At 40.6% G+C, this 22,721-nt stretch overlaps 1 protein-coding gene across 10 annotated transcripts in view; it reads right to left on the bottom strand.

Moving 5' to 3' along the window:
* NCOA6 (nuclear receptor coactivator 6) overlaps positions 1–22,721 on the bottom strand; it is a 100,533-nt gene that overhangs the window by 6,684 nt on the left and 71,128 nt on the right. For 7 of the 10 annotated variants that reach the window (XM_059895814.1, XM_059895813.1, XM_059895821.1 and 4 more), the window contains 6 exons: positions 20,675–21,791; positions 18,016–18,137; positions 11,920–14,874; positions 8,881–8,949; positions 5,949–5,985; positions 2,559–2,707 (listed from right to left, as the gene is read on the bottom strand). In XM_059895814.1, the coding sequence (XP_059751797.1) occupies positions 2,559–2,707; positions 5,949–5,985; positions 8,881–8,949; positions 11,920–14,874; positions 18,016–18,137; positions 20,675–21,791 (4,449 nt within the window). Of the gene's footprint in view, positions 1–2,558; positions 2,708–5,777; positions 5,828–5,948; positions 5,986–8,880; positions 8,950–11,919; positions 14,875–18,015; positions 18,138–20,674; positions 21,792–22,721 lie in introns of those variants that run through there. The other 3 variants (XM_059895822.1, XM_059895823.1, XM_059895819.1) reach the window with 3 other exon arrangements.

Raw genomic sequence — 22,721 nt, 5'->3', positions numbered from 1 at the left:
TTAATAGAGGACTCCTTTCCAACCCCACCATATACACAACATCACCTTCTTTGGATGAAGACCGGCCTCTGGTGTGGTCGGTGGTGGTTCATTTCGCTTGCCCCCACAATCTCTTCTGTTCCACATTATTGAACAGTATCCACTTTTCATTGTCCATCACAATTTGTTTCAAAAACAGAACTTTTTTGTTAAGTATCAGTAGAGAATCGCATGTGGAAATATGGTCAAGAAGGTTTTTTTTGGTCAACTTAATGTGGAACCCAAAAATCAAAGTGATGAACATAACCAAGCTGGTGCAAATGATTTTCAACGCGTGATTTGGATATTTTGAGTATGTTGGCTATCTCCTGCATGGTATAACATTGATTGTTCTCAGTTAACGTCTCGATTTGATCGCTATCAACTTCAGCTGGTCTACCTGACCGTGGAGCATCGTCCATTGAGAAATCTCCAGCATGAAACTTCGCAAACCACTTTTGACACGTTTGATCAGTCACAGCACCTTCTCCATACACTGCATGAATCTTTTCTTGTGTTTCAGTTGTGTTTTTACCTTTCTTGAAATAATAAAGCATAATATGCCGAAAGTGTTGCTTTTTTTCTTCCATCTTCAATATTAAAGTGGCTACACAAAAATTCACCAATTTTGGTAAGTTTTTTTTTAAATGCACGCTGATATGACAGCTGTCACAATAAAATCTAACAAAATTGTTTCGAATGAAGTTAAAGACAACTAAATGCTACTAGAGCCATTTTATGGACAACGCTGAACAAACTTTTTGGCCAACCCAATATATGTCCCTATAGTACCATATAACTTTGCTATCATAAAAACGTATCATATTAAAGTCTTTCTGGCTAGCATATAATCGATGTGAGGAAGACAGAGACTCCATATGTTTTTTCACTATTATATACCTAGAGCCTGGCATGTAGTAAGTACTTAAATATATAGTTGATAGATAGTTATTAATTTAATAATTACTGATTGTACATCTCTTGTATTAGGCACCACAGTAGGCACCAGGGATACAGTGGTGAGCAAAACCAGACATCTCCTGCCCTAACAGAGTATGTATATTAATTACCTACCACATAAATGGACATCAAGTTACAACTGTGGTGTTATGAAGGAGAAGAACATGGTGCTATGATTCCTCATAGCAGTGACAACTGAGCTAAGATAAGTAGGAAGAGTGGGAAGTTAATGAGGAGAAGAGAGGGAAGGTAGACGAATACTCCCTACAATAGGTGTCACATATACCCAGGCTTGTGATGAGAGGATGGCATGTCCGAGTTGCTAAGGGAAGTCAAATGAGGCTGGGAGAGGTTGACAGGGGCCAGACCAGATAGGACCTTGTGGTCTATGTTGATGCTTTTAGACTTTAATCCTAATTATAATGGTAAACCATTGAAGGGTTTTAAGCTAGGGTAGCAGTGAAGATGGGGAAAAGTGGATAAATTTGAATCATCTGAGATAAAACCAGCAGCTTTTTGTGATGGATGTGAAGGTGAAGGAGAGAGGTGTCAAGGAGGACATGCCTAATGGGCAGATAGATGGTAGTACGGGAACAACGGCAAAGGACCTGACATCAGGGGTGAAAAATCACAAGTCTGTTTTTAGACATGTTGAGTTTGCAGTCCTGTTAAGGATGTACGTGCAGTTGCCTAAGATCTCTAGAGGTCTGCACTAGAAAAAAAATTTATGAGTCATCTGTGAAAGGTTGTAACTAAAGAAGGGGGGCATGAATGAGATTAGTTAGGGAGAAAATAGAAGCTGAAGAGAAAAGGTGACTCAGGATTAAAGTTTGAGTAGACCAATATCTAATGTACGTGTACAGAGTCTGAGAAGGAACAGCCAGAGAAGTAGACAGAAAACTACTGAGAGTTCTGGGTCAGAGAAGCCAAGGGCAGAGTTCATCCAAAAAAGAGACAGCAGTCAATAGAGAAGAGAAAACTGGTTGTGTAAGATTCTCTGTAAGGTCAGAGAAGATGGGATCAAAGGCACAAGTGAAGGAATTGGCCTTGGACTTAAGGAGCGACAGTTGTTCTATTATAGTATGAGCAAAAGAGGACACTGGTAGATTTATGTCCTGGTAGTGAGAGTTGAGGGAGTTCTGTTTTCTCTTTGAAGAGGTGAGAGTCTCTCCTGAAAGAGAGGACATAAAATAGGAGCCAGAGGTTTAAAAAGAGTAGAGAGTAGGAAAAAGAGTTGACCACAAAAACATAGAAAGATGGTGGGGCCATACTGAGGACCTGGCTGAAGTGGTGATCATGAATCAATCTGCCCTGTTATGTTCTTGCTGCTCTTGTACACATGTACACACACAGACACACAGACACACACACACACACACACACACACACACACACACACAGGGAGAAAACACAGTTAAATGAACTAACAAATAAAGGAAGGACCAAACAAGCAGTAGACGTCAAAGTAACTTGAAAATTTGAGGAATAGAAGCAAAGACGAAGGGCAAAGTCCTCTGCTGCTGTGATAAGAACCCTATTCTTCTATTTGACTCAAATAGCCTCTGCAGCCCACTGCTAACCTTTAGTAGAGCTGGAGGCTGAAGCAGGCCGAGAGGATCGCTTACGATGTCCATTTTCCACACTTTCAGAAGCCACAGCTGGCTCTTCAGTTCGGGAGTTTCTTCGGCTTGGAGTTTTGGACTTTTCAGTTATCTCTTTGGGCTCACTGCTGACAGAGAGAAGCACAAAGTCCAAGGAGGTGAGAGAATCAAGTCACACAAAAAATAAAGATAATAGTTTCATTCACAAGGCAGGAGATTAAGAACTACATAATCATTCTGGGGAGACAATGTTCCACTCTGGGACAATAAGCACAATTACGCTGTAATATTACTGACAATTTAAAAGTGAGTCCAGCTTGTTACATTATTAAAAATAAAATATTTAAGTATAATGCTGGTGAGATTGTGGAAAAACAGGTAAAACACATTAAGAACTTGGAACAAAAATCATCAAACTTCCTCACCCATTTTCCTAAGATAAGAATATTTCCCTTCAAAAATTAATAGTACCTAAAAATCTAGGAAATTAACAACATACACTGGCATTTACTATGAGCCTAGTAGAGTTAGATAATGGCATATTACAAGTCATATTATAGAATATACACGAGAATATATTCACAATACACTGCTGGGTATACTACTGATTGCTCCTACCTCAATCCCCTTTTTTTAGTATGTGAAGATTAAAAAATGGTAATATCCAGTATTATTGAGGGTACAGGGACAAAAACTCCTAATGGAGTATAAATTGTGCAACCCAATGATTCTCAGTAGGGGGCAATTTTGCCTCCTAGGAACATTCAACAATGTCTGGAGACATTTTTGATTGTCATGACTGGGAGGATATGCTACTGGCACCTTTTGGGTAGAGGCCAGGGATGACACTAAACATCCTATAATGCATAAAACGGCACCCTACCCCACACCCCACACAGAATTATCTCATCCAGTCATAACGCTGAGGCTGAGACACACTGGTGTAATCCTCTGGCTCAGCAATTCCATTTCTAGGTGCCTAAGGAAACAAATCTTTTACAGAGCTAAATTTACACACAAGGATGCCAAAGCATTTTATTCATATTAATGAAGATAGAAGACCTAAATGCTTAACAGTGATAGTACATTAGTTAAATAAACCATGGCACATCCAAATGGAGTCATGAAAAAAATCATGCTGTAGAAGGTTATTTAATGATAAAAACCGTCCATAGTACATTATTGTGGGGAAAAAAACAGCTACCAACATTATGAATAGTATACTCTCATTTTCATTATAATATATATTGAGTATATATGTAACCACATATGAATGAATGGGTGTGAGATATACATATGTGTATATATATGTGTATATAATACTATATATCTAATACATAATGTTAGATCTATAGATAAACACTATAGTATATATATATATAAAACACTGGAGTGTTTTAACTCTATCTGTATATACTCTGTGAAGAGGACTAGAAGAACAACTAAAATATACACAGTGAATACTGCTGAGTTGTAGGAATATTGGCTAACTGGTAATTTTCTTCTTTGTAATTCTCTGATCTGAATTTCAAGTTATCCTCAGTAAACTTTTACTACTTTCATGGTTCAAAAAACTCATGTTAAAATCATTAAAAAAAAAGAGAGTTGATTAAATTTACTTGTAAGACATGGAATGGAAACAAAAGTAATGCAATAAAAACAAAACAAAAAACTGGTCAAAGGGGTGCCTCTTCTGGGAAGTCTTCCATGACCTCATTCCCCAAGTGGAGTTGTCTCTTTTGTCTTTTGGGTTCACAGTCTGTCTGGCATTCTAGAGCACCTATCAGGCTGTACAGCATGTTTTTAGTGTCTTGTGTCTTCCAATACATTGTAAGCTTCTTAACCATGGCCTGATTGTCAACTATCCCTACCCCTCCATCGTTTACTCCTGACAGAGGACCCTTTGTTAGTGGCACTATGCCTGGGAATTTGGCCACACTGTTCATTACCCTAGCTTTACATCTAACAACTGTCCCACACAAGCCAAGGCAAGTCAAGGAGAAGTGAGACTGGAGCAGGGGTAGAATTGCAAGTCAGGGGGATTTACACATCCTTTTAGAGGTGGTAAGGATGGCTTTCTGGCTAGGAGCCCAGAAAATGGTCAAAGCCTCTGAGGAAGAAGATTCCTAATGGAGTTACCTCTTTCTCCCGGCAAAACAAAAGCCTCAACAATACTGTCCTGGTGTTTATATGGTCAATAATCAGGTAACTTGGGGAACAAACACCCACAAGGTATTTTTGGTCTGATTATCTCTTCTTTCTCTAGCCACATAGGTGGTGTATACTTTGAGATATGCAAATGAATTCAAACGTAAGCCCAATCCAAATAAAACTAGACAGGTAATAGGAATAGCAATGAATTTGGAGCCAGAAGAACAGGGGTCAAGTCTTACCTATGCATTTATTGGCCACGATATTTAACTTTCTCTATGTTTCAGATTCTTGATCTATAAATCCCCATCTTGTCTGCTATAATACATTAAGTGTGAGAGCACTGGAGGCAGAAGGCCTGGGTCTGAATCTCAGCTTCACCATTTACTGAATCTGTGGCTTTGGGCAATTTAGTTAACCTCTCTGAGCTTTAGGTTCCTTATCTGTAAGACAGAATTTCCTTTCCTAATAGATACCATGAAAATTAAATGAGATAATACATCTAGGGAGCTTTTAGCCCAACATATGGCATGGAACAGCATTCAAATAAATGTTGGCTATTATAACCACCTCACAGGGTTGATATGATAATTAAATGAGAAAATGACTGTGAAGCGGTATTACAACCTATGTTGATGTACAAGTATGATAAATTCTTTAAAATGTTATCTACTACATTCCTACATTAAAAAAGGAATGACTTTTGTAATACGATAATACTTCTCTCCATGGGGCTAATGAGGTTGAAGCCACAGCTGTAATTCATTTTGTTAGGTTATGTGGGGTAGCACAGTATAAAAGAAAAAGCATGGGTTCTGCGCTCAGACCCCATCTCCCATTCTTTCTCTTGAGGATCAAACAGTTATACTTAGAAGGTGTTGCAAGGACTATTATTAATGACAATGATGGCGACAGCTCCTGTATACTGAATGCTTGCTTACTATTTACTCACTATGCTGAGTGCTGAAAATGTTACATCATCCAGTTTTCAAAACAACCACAAAAGGCAGAAACTTAGCCATCAAGTTTTGTTAAAAGAAATGTTACCTCTGAAGGGTTGGTACTCATGACAGCTCCCTACTTCAGCAGGAAAAAAACTGGTACAAAGAGTGAAGGAAAAGGACAAGGTGAGGAAAGGTTTAAAGGTTGAGAAAGATGATACCTTTCAAAGAGGCTTATGCTATATTCATGCTAAGTCTGCAGAAGTGATCATCTTACCTTTGTCCAGAGACTACGGCAGCATTTGCCTCGAGTTCTGTTAAAGATACAAAGGACAGAAATGAGATGTAGGAGCTTCTGGTGTATATGTCCACAGAGAGAAGCTAGGTGCCTATGAGAATTCTGAATGCCTTGTTTAGGCTAACGGGTCTCCATGCGCAGCAGGATCCTCACCCTAACGTGGTACAGAGACAGAGCTGGCATGGACACAACTCAGTTGTCTGGGGCATAAGATACTTACTCAATCTATTTTTATTTCTACTCCATTCTGTGAAGTAATCCTGTTTGGATCAACGTAACTAAATTACATTGCCTGGTTCATATTTCATCGAGCTATAACTATTTTAGTAAAATAATCCTCTTCCTCTCATGTAGAAGAGATTGTTTTCAGTCTTAGAATATCTCTTCCCTCTTGACATATTTTTTTTTAAACAGTAATCTTCCAATATGTCTTAAATATCTATTATGGATGCATTCTCCTCCAAAGGAATTCCTGAGTTTTAGAGAGCAGGCTGCTTTACTCTGAGATATCACCTATACACCCCATTATGTTTCTCTCTTTCTCTACCTCTCAGCAATGCCCTCTAAAAAAGGAAAATCTCTGTCATTTGTCTAGCAGGGTTTTGCTTAAATGAGCATCCTATGGGTTTACCAGGCACTTCTTTATTAGCACCAGCAGGAAAACATCTTCTTCCTCCATTATATGCCTTTAGGTAGTTCCATCTTTTCCAAAAGATCATCCCTGATGCATCAGATAGCAGGCATCTCTCCTGCCTCTGGTCTCCCACAGTCCTTTCCCTGTCCCCCGTTTCAGGGAATTCAAGACCTCAAACTCAGTGTACATGTCTAACCTACCCTACTTATTACACAGTAACCTCCTTGAAGGCAGTGGAGTCAGAGTGCCTGGGTTATTTTGACCTCACTGCTTATTAGCCATGTGACCTTGGGCAAACTGCTTGACCTCTCTGTGCTCAATGTCTCATCTGAAAAATGGCGATAACCACTTTACCCACCTCAAAGTTAAAAAGATTAAATTAAATAACACATATAAAAAACTTAGTACAGCAGCACTTAGTAATAACTCAGTATTAGCTATTATTAGTATTGCTATGATGCTCACGTTGATGCAGCCTTCACGTAAGGAGGCTGTCCTACTCTGCCTTCAATGAAAGATGCTGGCAGAAGAGAATCCATGCTTCTCATTTGTTATTTAGCTTCCCATATCTAACCCATAAAACCTGGAACCCCCTCCACAAGAAATAGATACCAACTCACTGAGTCTCTGCTGCCTTGTTGGCTCTGCTGGAGCAAAGAAACTCAGGAAATGTGTGCTCAAAAATAAAAATGGCTCAAGTCAAAAGAGGTTTACTACAAAAAATTTTGGTTAGTTTGCTCTTCTGAAACAAAATTCAGTGCTTCTGACAATTTTAACACTACCACAGCTAATTCGTATAAGTGGAGATCAAAGGGGTTTTGGTGAAGGCAATTATCTGTCTAGGCAGTATTTTAAGGAGATTCATTTGAGCCAAACTTTTAAAAGGAACAAGATTCTTCAGCAAATTACTCTGAGAAGGACATATGATATGGTAAAGTCCATCTTCTGGAGAAAAGAGCTGGGGCAGGAGATGGAATTCCCTTCCCCTTTCTAGTTGCTCCTTTTCTCATCAAAAATGAGTTTTACTATCTAATTCCTTCTCTGAAGAATTTGTTCCATTTCTACCCTTCTCAGGTATCATGTGGGTAGTTGGCAGCAAATGAATCTGGGTGGCTAAAATGTTTTTTGCTCATCCACTTTTTCAGAGGCCTGGTTTTACCCAAAGAATGTACAATAGAAAGTCCTATCCATCATATAGGACATGGCACCATGAAGCAGGTTTTAAAATAATCACAACTTTTACCTTACTTTTTTAAAAAATATTTTTTATTTTATTTTATTTATTTTTAATTTTTTTTGGCCGCCCCGTGCAGCTTGTGGGATTTTAGTTCCCCGACCAGGGATTGAACCTGGGCCCTCGGCAGTGAGAGCACAGAGTCCTGACCACTGGACTGCCAGGGAATTCCCAACTTTTACCTTACTTTTACTGACTTAGATTCAAAATTAAACTTTTTTTTTTTTTTAAATTTTGTCAAGTGTGTGAACTGTATTGTCAGCGTGACTCTAACCTCCTTGTGGAAAGCAGTCATACTTCTTTTTTTGCGGGGGGGGGTATCCCTCAATAACCTACAATGATGAAGAGCCAGGTAAGACTAAACTGTAACAAATCTATAATCTTTATCTGCTTTGGCAGTCTAATCTTGACGGCTGTTATTGCCATCAAGATCCTCATGCATTCAGAGCTGACCCAGCATTTCACAGTAGTTATTTGTCAGATTACCATGGGCTCCACCTTCCAGAAACACCATCCCTAGTGCTATTTACAATATATTGGTCATGGGAAGAAACTTAACGCCATCCAGACATGACTGAAATGACTCTGATTCCCTGGAGGAATGGCTACCTCACTGCAGCAGAGGTTTTTGGAACAAGCCTCCACTCCTGTCATGATAATGCAATTACTATCTTAATGCAGTAATGCCTCCCACCCCAGTGAGTTACCGTATGCCAATCAGTCAGCTGCCAGCTATGGGTGCCAGGGTCATGGAACAGGGCAAACTCTGCAATGGAAACCACCCACGGCTTGGTGGCAGACAATGGGCACTGAGATGTCCTTCTTGAGTTCCCTGGCTGACATGAGGAATGCGTCAGAGAGCAAGCTGGTCAGGGGAAAAATAACTTCAAATAGTACTGCATAAGCTCTGCCACTCAACCGAAGTCTGCTCTGAAGCAAATAGGTAAGATGGTTTCAGCCACTTCCTGGCACACTGAGGACAGCAGTGGTTCCTTCACATGTAACCTATTCCACTCAAGAAATTTTTCCAAGGTGGGTCTTACCTGGTCTGGGAACAGACCCCTGCAGTGCTGTGGCTGGAGTTTCCTTTGGGACTAAACTCTGTGAAGGGACTAAGGCAAGAAAAAAAAAAAAAGAAAGAAAGAAAAGAAACAGGCCTTTAACATTCTTTTCTAAACAAAGCAGAAAGCATTGACTGAATCAAGGGCTAAGTAACTGCTGAAATACACATATTCTTAGAAAGCAGTACTTGAAGTTAACTTTGAAAGCACAGTACATTCCAAAACTTGCTTAAAAAATTAACTACCTTAACACTCAGTACCAATGACTAACGCTAGGGGAGTCTGTTTTTCCTTTTAGTATGTGCAAAGATCAAGGAAAGATATGGCCATGAGGACAACAGCACCCATAATTTTTGCTTCTTGGGGTCAAGTTCTGTCCAGTACTCTAAAAAACCCAAAAGCATACTTTAGTAGGCAACCCAAACTTTCAGAAGGACAATTATACCATTCAACCTTAGCATTTAAAAAATTGTCTCAGCCCTCTAAAGACTACATTCCTTGAGACCCGAAATGAATCATATATTGTGTACTTTTCTATAGCACCTGGCAAGTGTGATGGGCATAAAGTAGGAATTCAATTCATATTTAATGAATCAAATCAATTTGATATGTTATCTACTTATCTAACAATTACCAAGAACTTACTAGGGGCAAGGCTCTGTGCCAGGCACCCTTAGAGACCAAATTCCATTCTTCTTGCCCATCAGGAACTCAGTCTAGTATTAAAGATATACACAAGTGGTACTCTGGAGTAAACTGTGATGTTACATGAAGCAGATTCATAAAGTATAAAGTACTACGGGAGTCCAAAGCAAGGGAGATCAATTCTAGATTGAGAAATCTGAAGGTACACTAAAGGGAGAAACATCAGAATTAGGCTTTCAAGGACAGAGAGAACTCAGGCCCTTGAAGAGGAATGGAATACACAATGTACTCTAGAATGGGAACTTCTGGGATCATACCGTAAAGATTGAAGACATAGATATGCCACAGTCACTCAAGGTTATGTCCTCCCATCTTGACACTCAGTCTAACATCCTAGATAAACTCTACAACAGTAAGTTTTACCCTCATGTGGAAATTGTGACTTTTGTAGATTTCTCTCCCTGCTTAGTCAATGATGCATTTGTGTTAAGAATTTATTTTGGATGCTTATCTAATAAAGCTTAAAACTGTACCTTAACTTTTATTTTTTACTCCAGTATTGGTTTCTCACACTTTCAAGGTAAAAGCACAGAAGCCCCTTGAAAAAGAATGGAAATAATCTTAACTGAAATTGAGAAGTTTTTTTTCCAACTACTGGTTCATCTCCCTAACGCTCCTATATTTCTCTAGGTTTACACAGGATCCAGATAAAAGTTATTTTCTAACAACTTCATCATTATTCTCTTGGTATCAGAGGGAAAGGTTCCCTGAAAGGAAGTAGAATGGAAACATTTAATAGTGGATAATATATTTAAGTCACACCAGGTTTTAAAAAAATTCTTAGGGCTCACCTACATCAACAGAACTAGAACCAGGAACCTACAGCACCCAGCCCTATGAAGTCTCTGTCTCCTCCAAGGGCAGAGAACTCCTTAAAGGCCTTTATCCCTATTCTCTAGTTTTGAAGTGAATAGGCAGATAGAAGGGGAATTAACCTTTCCAGGGCTCTGTGTGAGGCAGTGTGCTGGCTTTTACGCTAAGCCCACTCAATGAATCACTGTATAAATCTTTGTATAAATTCTGGGAGGTAGGAATTACAATCTCCAGTTTACTGGTGAAGTACATGGCTTACAAGAGGTTAAGGGATTTACCCAACTGCAACTGGTTACCAGTGGAGCTAGAATTTGAACTCTGATCCTACCAGAAGCTTGTGTTCGTTCTGCCCCTCCTCCTGCCCCTCGAAGCATTTTTTAGCTGCATAAACAGATAGGCGCTATTGGCTGGCCTAGGATACAGCAAAGGTCCTTTGAGCTTTGGCAGTGTTTGACTGATTCCACTCTGGGGAAATAGAGCTTCTGTAACACTTAAGCCTCATAGAAGGAGGAACATTATGTATGTTGGGGGTGGGGTGCGGGGGGAGATGCCAAGGGAAGGAGGGGAGATGTAAGGACATCTACCTTTCCATCATTAGCCCACCTTACCAGTACATAGGAAATAATCTGAACTAGAAATACATGAATGGAATGGTCTAATTTTCAAAGAGATTGCATCAAAAAGAAACTGGTCACAAGAATTCTTTACCTATTATTGAATGATTACTATATTCTAGCCCTGTGCTAAAAATGTTATATACATTATCTCATTGAATTCTTACAACTACTATTGTCCCCATTTTACAAAGGAGGAAACTAAAGTTTGGAGTAACTTAGTCAAGTAACTTGCCTAAGCCCAAACAGCTGGTAAATGCTGGCACCAACCTAAGCCTATCTCTCAACCACTTTGCTCCTCCCATGTCTATTACCATGAAAGCTGGTTTTCTGGAAAGCTCTCCCCTGGAGTAGCCAGTCAGAAGGGAAGAGTCCCTGGGATAGAGTACAATGAGGAAGGGGCTATGAGAAACCTGCTCTGAACAGTTGAGAGCAAGTCTTTACCACAGTAAGGAGACCCTGCAGAAACTGCTGTTTACCCTTAAGGGACATGGTTAAACTGGAGGCTCACAGTATAGACTTGGAATGAATACTGAACTCTGAGCTTCAGTCTTCTCACCCGCAGAATGGGGTTAGGGCTACCTGACATGGTTGGTATGAAGATGATGTAACACAGGTGAAAATGCTTCTTTGTAAAATGAAAAATGTTATGTAAATAAAAGGTATATGATTATTTCAGGAGCTGAGAGAGAACCATATTAATGAATGTAAACAACGTGGGATTTTAAAAGGAAAGTATTATTTCCCAACGTACTTCAAATAAATGAAACCATCACTATTGCCATTTAGCCCATTCTTCTTCCTCCAAGTAGAAAAGGAGTCATGCTTTCTCTTGTGGGATAGGTCATCAAAAATTGACACGAGATGATGCCAGGCGCCAAGTACATACCTATGCTGGGTAGAAGCTCTGGATGAGATCCCACCTTCTCCTCCACTAGGCCACCTGCAAGTGGCTCAGATGCTATGCCAATATGATTGTTTTTTGTGGTCGGCGCCGCGGAGATGAGCTCAGAGGGTACCAGAGTGGTTACTATTGAGCGTACATTGGTGGGGAGAGTACTGCCAGGTAAGCTGGGTCCTGCTGAGGCGGAGCCTGGGCCCACAGGGCTAGAGGTCATTTTTAGCAGAGTGGGTGCTGGGGGTGTTGGGGTTTTACTGTCCAGCTCTGTGGATAACTGCTCTGTTCCCATGAGCCCTGGAGCTGTGGTCTCTAGCCCTTGGCCTTCAGTTTCTCCATCTGCACCATATTGTTCTTCCCCTTTCTCAAGAGAGCCTGTAACTTTTTTACACGCCTTGGTCAGCAAAATCTGGCCGATTTTGTCCACTTTTCCTTTGCCCTTACTAGATGAGACTGGGCTTCGCCGGTTGACAGAGGAGCCTGGACTATTGGTCAAAAGGGGAGAAACCACTGTGGTTGACTGTGAAGAGGGCAGAGTGCTCTGATCTGCTGAGGTGCTCACCTGAGGACTAGTCTCCTCTGGATTCAGTTCTTTTACTTGCTGGACAGGGGGATGAGGAGGGACAACTGGAGAAGTTGTACAAGGTGGGGAAGGAAGCGGAACAGGGGTGGCTCGTGAGTTAAGGACCAAGGGTCGACCTGTCTGTATGTTTGCAGCAGGACTACTGGAGGGGGCATTAGGCAGTACAGGAGCAGAAGAAAATTTTATATTCTGAGGTATGTGTAAAGGGCCAACGACTGCAACAGAGGGAGGCATCAAGCCAGAGTTGGTTGTCAGTGGGGTTGCAGGAATTGTGCTTGGCTGTGATCCTTTCATAACCTGAATTATTGAGGATGAATTGATAAAGACAGGTGTAATGAACTGAGGCCGGGCATTTGACTGAGCAGCTGACTGTCCCTCAGAAACCATAACCTTGCTACCCACATTGGGCATTGTGACAACTGTTGACATTAATGCAGACTGCAGGTGAGTTGGCAGAGCTGCTGATGTGTTAGCTGAAGTTGTGATGGGATTGGAAGTTACAAAAACAGTTATCTGATTTGGGGGCAAAGGAGTGGAAATGGAGGAAGAGCTGACAGGTCTTGACATTACTTGAGGGATGCTTGGTGCAACATTAGAACTGACCTCACTCAATTCTGGATGCACAAGGGTTGAACACGGCTCGTTACTGTGAGGTAAATTTAGGGAATTAGAGGGTCCTTTAGAAGACGAATCCTGCAGTGTGGGAATGACAGATGCTTTTTTCAGGTCCTCTCCAGAAACTACTGGAGGTGTTACTTCCAGATCTGTAAGCCCAGGGGGTTTAATGGTCACATTAGGAGCTCCAGAGTTGTCAAGAAGTTGACTTAACGATGTTGGTGCTTCCCTCATAGCAGGAGACACCAAATTTTTGTTCTCTTCGACACTGGGAAGTTTGTTAGTATCCGAAGGTTGCCCATCCTTTTTGGATTGATCTTCAGGGACCATTTTAACTTCTTGGGCAGGGACTGCTTTTAGCTCAATGTTTACCTGCTCCTTCCTACCCTGGGAATTCTGGCAATCGCTGTCCTGAGGCATAGTCAAGCTCTCCTTGTTATCCTCAAGAACACCGCCTATTGCAGCCACAGGCATGGTAGGATTCTGAGGATTCAGCCCGCTGTTGTTAGGGAAGCTCCCAGGTACGGGGGGATTGGCCAAAGGAGTAGGACTGACCAATACGTTTCTTGGCAACTCCACATTTTGCAACAAGGTTGCATTTGTTTGAGAGGCAAGAGTAAGTTTAGGGGCTTTTGAATTTTGTCTCCCTGGACTTGGGGTGGTTTTCCTACTTGACCCAGGACTAGACCTGCGACTGTTGCTTGGACTTGCCCGTTTTGTTGCTCCAGAATTAGACTGCTTTCCAGAATTCACCACCACAGAATCTAATTTGTGAGTCTGTGGGGCAGCAAAATTGGAAGGATTATTCATGGTAAGATTTGAAGGTGCTTGTCCGATCGCCTTCAAAGTTGTTGGATTTAGGCCCTGTTGATCAAAGCCTCTGTTTAAATTTGGCCTGGGAGGTAAAGGAATATTAATCTGTGGGGGGAAGAGTCCTGCTATGGAGGCATTGAGTCTTTCTGGTGATAGACTGATTTCTGAAGGTTCTGTGCTGGGAGGGCGGTTGTTGGGTGTCTGAGGATAATAGGGTCTGGGGCTGGCTCTGTTTGGTGTTTTAGGCCTAGATGTTTGGGTTGGGGCAGCCACATTTGGAAAGTGGTGGCCGTGAGAGCTGGGCAGGGAATTTACAGGAGGCTGCTGGGGAGTTGCACCTTGAGTTGTTGCAAGGGGTGATGGTCCAGGTTTTGGCCCTGTCATCATTAACTGATTCTGGGAAACCACTAAATGTGAAGGCATGTTATTTGGGCCTCCTGAGACAGATGGTACTTCACTGCCACTTGCTTCAGGGAGCGAGGACATCTCTCCCAGTGGTGAGCTGGAAGGATTCTGGGGGTTCTCCTGGTATACCATTTTCCTTGAATTGCTTCCCAAAGGAGTATTCACAGGCATTGGCATTCTTTGCTTATCAGGTGATGGCGGCACGGAGGCAGGTCCTTGCAAACTGACCATGACAGGCACACTGCCACTCTGTTGCATGGGCATTCTCTGGGAGTCCGGATTCAGGGGGCCCCTTGGGGGATGGACGCTCTGGGAGACTGGAAGCCTAACTGATTTGGGGTCCTGCTGCATCATGAGCATCATCATCATTTGCTGCTGCTGCTGCTGCTGAGACTGTGGCTGACTGGGGGTCGGCGGCTGCTGCGGCGGCGGCTGCTGCTGTGGTGGCTGGGGTGGGGGTGCCACATGCTGCATGAGCTGAGGAGGCATCTGCTGAAGTGGCCTCTGTTCAACTGGTTGAGAAGGATAACCTAAAACGAGCCCCCAAAATCAGGGAAGTTAGATTTTCAGCATGAAAAGCTTGGCTACCTTTAGAGTATAGCCAAGCAATACTCATCTAGGTTGCACAGACTGTGCACAAACAGCTCAGATGTGCCCGTTCCCAGGGGGGTAGGGGCAGCCCCTCATTCTCTGACATAAGCAAAGAGGCACACTGCTTAAGGAAGCAAAAAGCAAAGCATCAAGAACCTGGAGCTCCTCAGTCTTCAGGGTTTGAATGAGGCATCACTGCACTAAGACTCTAATAGACACTGTGCTATGCACTGAAACTGGCCAAGTCTATACCGCCAAACATTCAGATGACACAAGAAAAACTCCATCAACAGCAAACAGCTGACCGCCCAGCACTGGGGTCTCATGCAAGCATAGTAAATATTTCATTGTACTTGTGAATGAAGCATTTAAGAGTCACTTTTTTTTCTGTTAGCACAGATTAATTTTTTTAAGACTTGGTTTTGTTGAAAACGCCAGCATTGAAGATAGCCTTTTTATTCTTTCAACAGAAGTAAAATATAAAATTCTAGGATTCAATTCCTTAAGGAAGAGGGATTTAAAATTACTCCAATCCATTGGCTTCACACACCATGCTGCATCCTTCAGGCTCAATTCTTTGGGAAACCCAATGAATTAAACTGCCCCTCCGACGTAAATCAGTTCAATAAATAGTAGGAGCTAATAGAAGCTGATACACACATTGAAAATAAAATGAGGGCACTGAAGTTCTTTTTACAAATATTAATTTCTGTTTACTTTCTTACATGTAAAACTTTATTTGGAGAAATATTTTCTATGAATCCATAATTGAAGAATAAGCAAGAAGCACAGCCCTCAGGAATAAAAAATAATTTCAGGAAAAGAACTCTGAGGGACAATGCCTTATAGATTTCTAGAAGGCAACATCTCAAATGATTCTTTCTTTTGTGAAAATTTTATTTGGCATTTTAGAACCAAAACCTTACACAATCAGCAGAAAGGATGGAAAGATCATTAACTAAGAATAAAGGTTGTTCAGTGGGAAAAAGCGGGCATATAACTGGGATAAATACAATTTCACAAACTAGATTTATTTCACTGTTGCATGAAAAATACATTAGGAAAGTTTTATGAAGGTACAGGCATAAGGACAGCTGGCCCTGGCAGTCAGAAGAAGTGTTGGCTCAAGATTTTCATAGAGCAGCTATCAAATGCTGCTGCCACAGGGTCACACCCTGTGTTTAATAGCTAATCAATTTCTTCTAGCTAATGATAGACATGGCACCAATGAGTACAATGTGCAGAATCCAGTTTTGAAGTTTCTTTTTAATCCTTTTTTGTTTTAGGCCCAACTAACCTCTTTACATTTATAAAGCCAACAACATATGGCATTTCTATAGGTTTAACTCAGGTTCCCATGTTAAGAATTGTAATTTCTGTAGAAGCCTTGATGTCAGGGCTATGATACAAATGACTTTTTCTTTAAAATTAGGCCACCAGACAGCATAGATACCAAAGACAGCAGCACAGACAATACAGCAGCCTCTCTCGAAAGTAACAGTTAAGGGCATGGCTACTGTAAAGGTTCCAGAAGCTGGAGGCAGCAGTCCAAAGGGCATTAATGATAAGATAGATTGGGGTTGTTGTGACAGAATGGTGGAGAGGGAAAGCCAGGACACACACACGTGCATATAACATAATCAAAAACCAAGTTTATTAATCAAGGGATGAAAATTCATATGCCTTTAGGGGCCAGACCGGTAATGAAGAAGAGAAGTGGGCTGGTATAAGACAGTAGTAGTTCTGTGGACAGAGCCAAACTGCAGAGCTGATGCTCTATCTAAAGGCATTTAAATTCAGGTTTCTGTTTGGTTTAGGATGCTGCACGACAATTCAAACATATCGGTAGGCTAAATTCAGCCTACAGGCTCCCAGTTTGCAAACTGTAGAAAGGAAGCAATAATGTGTGTGAGAACCCCTGGGATTTAATAGAAGAATTCAGATGTATCTGAGGGAAGAAGGCACCTTCCTGTTCATAATGCCTCTGGACCACCACCAAAGACTGGTGACCTCCCAGCCTCAATTGTGCTGCTGTAACTCACTGATGGGAAGTGTGGTGTACCAAAAAATTTGTAATAAATAACACAAATCATAATGAATTCACTTTTTTTTTTGATTCACTTTTAAAATACATAAATTAAGGGTGGACTAAAGTTTATCCCTAAAATAACATCACTTACACTTACATGCCAAAAAAGGAGGTGGAGGAACTAGAAAGGAAGAAACAAAACATAAGCCTTTGTATACACATGGAAGTGTGGCCTAAAAGTGACAGGCTTGTGTGTCTTCAACTGTGTCACAGGGGAATAAAGTTACAAATCACTGCTCAGGCCAAGAGGAACCAGGTATAGAGACACTGTGACAGCTGGCCTTGGTTCTATAATACCTAGGTTGGAATGAACGAATTTTAGGAGACTTTTTCCTTTTCAACATAATTTTCAACATTTAGAGGATGATATTATTTTATAATCAGAGAAGTATACAACACAGAGGGCTTCAACAATATTGGTCCTATTTATTATTAACCTGGGTAGGAAGTACATGAGTGTCTGTTTTATTACTCTTTACATATTTTTTATGTTTAAAGATTCATAATAAAAGTTCTATTTAAAAAATCTTATTTTAAACCCTGGTAGTTCTCTGCTTTGAGAAAGCCCCAGTAGGAAAGGCTGCAGGAAAGGCAGGCAAGCAGGATTAGAGTGAAAACATCTTTTCATTTAATATTAATCCATTTTGATGCCAACTAGAACCTTGATATTGACAAGAATAAAGAGGCACTTGACATTTTAGTCTGATTTTATGAAGACCTAAAATAATGAAGACTAATTTGAGCAAAAGACACACACACACACACACACAAATACATACACACACATGCACACATATATGCCTTCAGAAGTTATATCTGAAATTTTTTTACTTAATATCAAGGCACAGTTTCCAAATACTAGACACATTAAACCACCAAAGTAGCCTAGTTAGTAGACAAAATAAAATACTATTGTTTCCTTGAAAAAAAGACTTATAATGCTGTAAATAAATGATGACAAGCATATAAACTTTAGTTAACATTTTATCACCTGGTGGTCGGTTTGAAAATTCTGGCAGTTTAGGGCCTGAGTTGTCCAAGTTAATTCCTTGTTCTCCAGGCAATGGCTGCTGATCAGCCTCCTCCAGACCAGCTGGGCGAGTATCTGGGGTGCTAAAAGATAAATTACACATTTGAGAGTAAGTTGTATAGTTTATACACAAAACTAAGCTTAACCCCTCCCCTGTTTCTGAAGAAATCTATTTGCATTATCATTCTTAGCATTATTTACATCTCTCTAGTCTGATGAAGTATTCAATATTTGGCATAAAAAATCTGCCAATTTCATTAAATGTTAAAATCCACTTAATTTAATAACATGGCTATTTACTCAAAGTGTTTTCTACAAATTTCTGATATAATGATTTTCATGTAATCATCCATCCCTTAGATGTTTTAAGGGATCATAGTTTGGGCTATCAATATTATAAAGTACTGTGCCTATGAAACCACATTATCTTTAGGGTAGCTATCAAATTCAACCAGGGAGTCCAGATTGTTTCTTTTTTTGTGAATATTGCAGTGGTGGCTCCAACAATTCATAACACCTTGCAAGAAGCTGTAGATTGGCTAATGAAAATGGTATTCAGAGAACAAAGAAAGCCAGAGAATACCAGAACAAAGCTAATTAATTTTGTTGCAGAACGTGTATTTATTTAACAGACATCCCCATTGGCTTTGGGATGCTTTCATTTTTACCTGGGTGAACCTTAGAATTTTTTGTGGGGAAGAAAAAAACGTTACCTACTAACACCCACATTCCCAAAGAACCAGAGTGCTCACAGCCCTCATTTTGTTTTTAATCTTACTCTTAGCTGTACTTTTCTTTTCTACCTTTTGTCTCCCTTTGCCCTGATATTGGTCACCCACTTTTAGACAGTATTTTACCTCACTGTACTCTGTGTAGTTTCATTACCTTAAATCCATTTTAAAAGCCCTAGCACATGGGAATTTAGAACCTGAAGCAGGTCCTGAGCACATGCAGATGCCTATATCAATTTGCTCCTTATATGACTTCTCTCTCACTTCAAATTATAGGCAAGGATTCTGCAGTATCCTTTACTTTCAAAGAACTGTATTGCTAAAAAAAATATCTCAGATACCTGGTCCAGTTACCTCATGTTATGGATGAAAAAACAAAGGCCCACAGAGGTGTTAGAAAACAGGTCCAAGGTTCCACAGTAAGCTAGTGGTAGAATTGGGAGCATGCACTCTTACTTTTAACTTATTGTCTCCCTTCCTAGGAGCCTTGATGCTGTATAAGGCCCTTTTCACTATCTGTAGCCCCAACAAGTAAGCAATCTCCCTAAGTGCTGGTGCAGACAGCAAAAATCCATACTAATGGCAACTGAAGAACCCTACAATTTTACTCCTAGATTACTGGGAGGAATAAATATTGCCACAGAAATGTTATTCCCACACAGGTCGATAGTAGTAAAGAATTTAACTTAGAAAGAGCTATTGGAAAAATCAGATAACCAAACGGGTTATTAATTCTGAATTCAGGAAAAATACAGGTTGTTAATATACAATTACTGAATTTTGATTTATAAGATTCAAGAAAAAAGTGAATATAATACTAGAGTACAACCAAAGAAATATTGTGAGAAGGCTGAGAAAAAGGCAGTTGGTTTTATTTTGAACATTTCTGTTTCCTTAACTAAAGCTCCCCTATTCTCTTCTATAGTTCTAGCAATTTATTTGAATTAACCTGTTTTACACTCCTCAGTCACTATTTTCTGGTAATAAATGTCTCTGAATTTCAGTTTTATAATTAAAGGCAGAAAATCTAGTTTAATCAATATTCCTTTTGGAAACATTTTATCAAGGCCAAAAATATGACTTAAATTAATGCTTAGCTTCAGGAAATGTAATATAAATTAATTGCCCTTCCTGCTGTAATCTTGCAAAAGAACTCACCTTTACAAAAAGGGTAACTGATTTAAAAGGTCCAATCATCTTAGCATGAGATTTTAAGCTGCTGCTGATGATAAAGAGCCTTTAAAGGAAAGGCACCTGTACAAAAAACTGTTTCTATTTGAGAGACAGAAGGGAGTATCCATAAACGGTTTTCATTTCCAAAACACATACAGCCTTTCTGGCTCCCCAACAGTCATTATAAACCTGACATGCTTTGTGGAGTTACAGTGTGGCAGCACTGGCTACCTTTCAGGCTCTGAATGCCACAACCCCCCGGAGACTACAGACTTAAGAGACATATATCAGTTGACTGCAATGTATGAACCTTGTTTGGCTCCGTATTTGAACAAACTGTAAAAAAACTTAATTTGAGATAATCAGGGAAATGTGGACACTGTCTGGAAATGTGAGAATATGAAGGAAGTATTAGTTTTTCCAGGTGTGCTAATGGTATTTCGTGGTCATAAAAAACACAAAACAAAGACAAAAACCTGTCCTTATTTTTCAGAGGTACATACTGAAATATTTAAAGTGAACTTGCTTTAAAATAACCAAGAGGATAATGGGGAGAGCATGGATGAAGGCAAGATGGATTATGAGCTGATAATTTGAAGCAGGGGTAATTTCATTATACTATTCTTATTTTATACATGTTTAAAATTTCCCATCAAAAAAAGTTGTTCACATAGAAATAAATGAATAAGATTTTAGGCAAAACTATCACAACCTACTTTAGATCCTGCTGACTATTTTTCTTCTTCCGAGGGGGTTTCTTCTTCTTCGGTTTATTTGCGTTGGTATTATTTTGCTTATTGTTTACCCCAAAATGGCCTGCAGAGATATCACTCTGCAATAAGTTGACCAACAATGGGCTTGTTAGCGTGACATCCTTATTGACCGGGAAGCCTGGATTCTGACCACAGGACATCTGATTTCCATTGGGTGCTCCACTGAAAGGTGCATTGAAAGGCATCCCATGGCCTGAGAAGTGGTTTCCCGAGGCACTGTTTCCCTGCATGGCCTGCACGTGGGGGGGGACCATGTTGCTTTGTTGCATGCTAACGTCAGGCATCATCTGAGACAAGCTGACATCGTTATTTGCTGTAGTAGCAGGATCGCCATGTGGCTGGGCCATATGTGGGCTGGGCCCTGGTGGCCTCAAGACCTGCCCCTGAATCCCCATAACCTGAGATGGACTGTTGCTCACGGGCCCTTGCTGGGGCAGCATCTGTCCTGACATCTGTCCCGTAAACTGCACCATGTTTCCTTGCATGTTTGGAGTTGGTCCCCTCATTATCTGTGCTGGTCCCGACATGACATTAGATTGGTTCTGAGTGTTAAACTGTTGCTTATTCCCCTGCATCTGATTGGTCATAATCTGCTCTATCATTGGGTTCTGTTGAAGCAAAACTTGCCCCTGAGGCCCCATCATCTGGTTATGTGGTGCCATCATTTGTGGGCCCTGCTGGGGAAGCATCTGCTTGGGTGGGGTCATCCTCTGGGGCGAGGGCCCAAGATTTTGGCTCTGAGGATTCACCATCATCTGACCCTGCGGCATAAGCTGGGCCCTTGAAAGGATCATAGGGTTCTGAGGGTTCAAGGTTCCTTGTTGCTGGACCATCTGGCCCTGGGAGGGCACGATCTGCTGGTGCATGCTCATCAGCTGAGATGGTGGGCCCTGCTGGGGCTGGCCTTGCATGTTGCCCAGGTTCACCTGAGGAACCCCAGAACTACCAGCCTGTTGGTTGTTCATGTTGCCATGAATTCCCATGAGGCTGGGCTGCATCATATTTGGTGGCCCGTGGGACACCTGCATCTGGTTTTGAGGAGGACCAGCTCCTTGACCACCTTTAAAAAAAAAAAGGCACAGTTTCAGAAAGTAATACTATTATCTTGTTGGTATTAAGATTCTCAAATTACCTTATTAGAAAAACACAACTCACCCATATCCACTGACCAACATAAACAAATGTGCTGTGCTTAACATACTTCTGTGAGTTTTCCATAGTATGGATATGTGACTGTGGCATATATTCTCAGTGACCATACAATAGAGAAGGAGAAACCGTTTCTTTACTCCTATTTGGTAACTTAAAGATAACATTCTGAAGATCAATAAAGTTTATTTTCTCTTAGATTAAACAAAGAGAAAGGCAGCATCTCATTATTTAAAAATGATGTGCAGCTACCTTAAAATGAAGAACATTTATGAAAAGCACTGTAGGCTAGTGAAATAAGCTCTGCTTTAGATGAGTCAGGAAACAAAAGATGTGATGTAGTGTTTAAGAAAACTTCAGCAAAGTTGAGAAGACATTTAAAAATGCTCCTTGGAAAACTAATAATGACTCTCAAAGGTTATGCATGTGATATCTGGATTGATATCTGGATGCTGCACTGTAAAGAAAAGAACAGCTAATACTTCTTAAAGACAGGTCTCCTCTGCCCCAATGTGGTAAAAATTATTTAATCTTGATCTGGAAGCTGAGCCTCTGGTGGAACTAACAGACAATTCAGAAGCTGCAGACAGAGGACAGTCAACAAAGGATGTTAAAACTTCAGTGACCCTCCCCTGTGGCAGTCCCTGGTGGACTACATGGGACATGTTTTATTCTTCTCAATTATTTCTAATTCAGACAAAGAACACTGCCTGGCTTGCTACAGTGTTTACTTATTGTTGGGTCTTTGGGACTTTCCTATAACTGCTTATATTATCTCTCCCTTTTTGTAGAATAACCTTTAGCTTATTTTATCCCTCCCCATTTTTTTTCCATTTTTAAA

The sequence above is a fragment of the Balaenoptera ricei genome, chromosome 15, assembly GCF_028023285.1.
Source record: "Balaenoptera ricei isolate mBalRic1 chromosome 15, mBalRic1.hap2, whole genome shotgun sequence".
NCBI classification, from domain to species: domain Eukaryota; kingdom Metazoa; phylum Chordata; class Mammalia; order Artiodactyla; family Balaenopteridae; genus Balaenoptera; species Balaenoptera ricei.
Note: the sequence above shows the minus strand (reverse complement) of the source record. Positions and strands in the feature narration are given on the sequence as shown.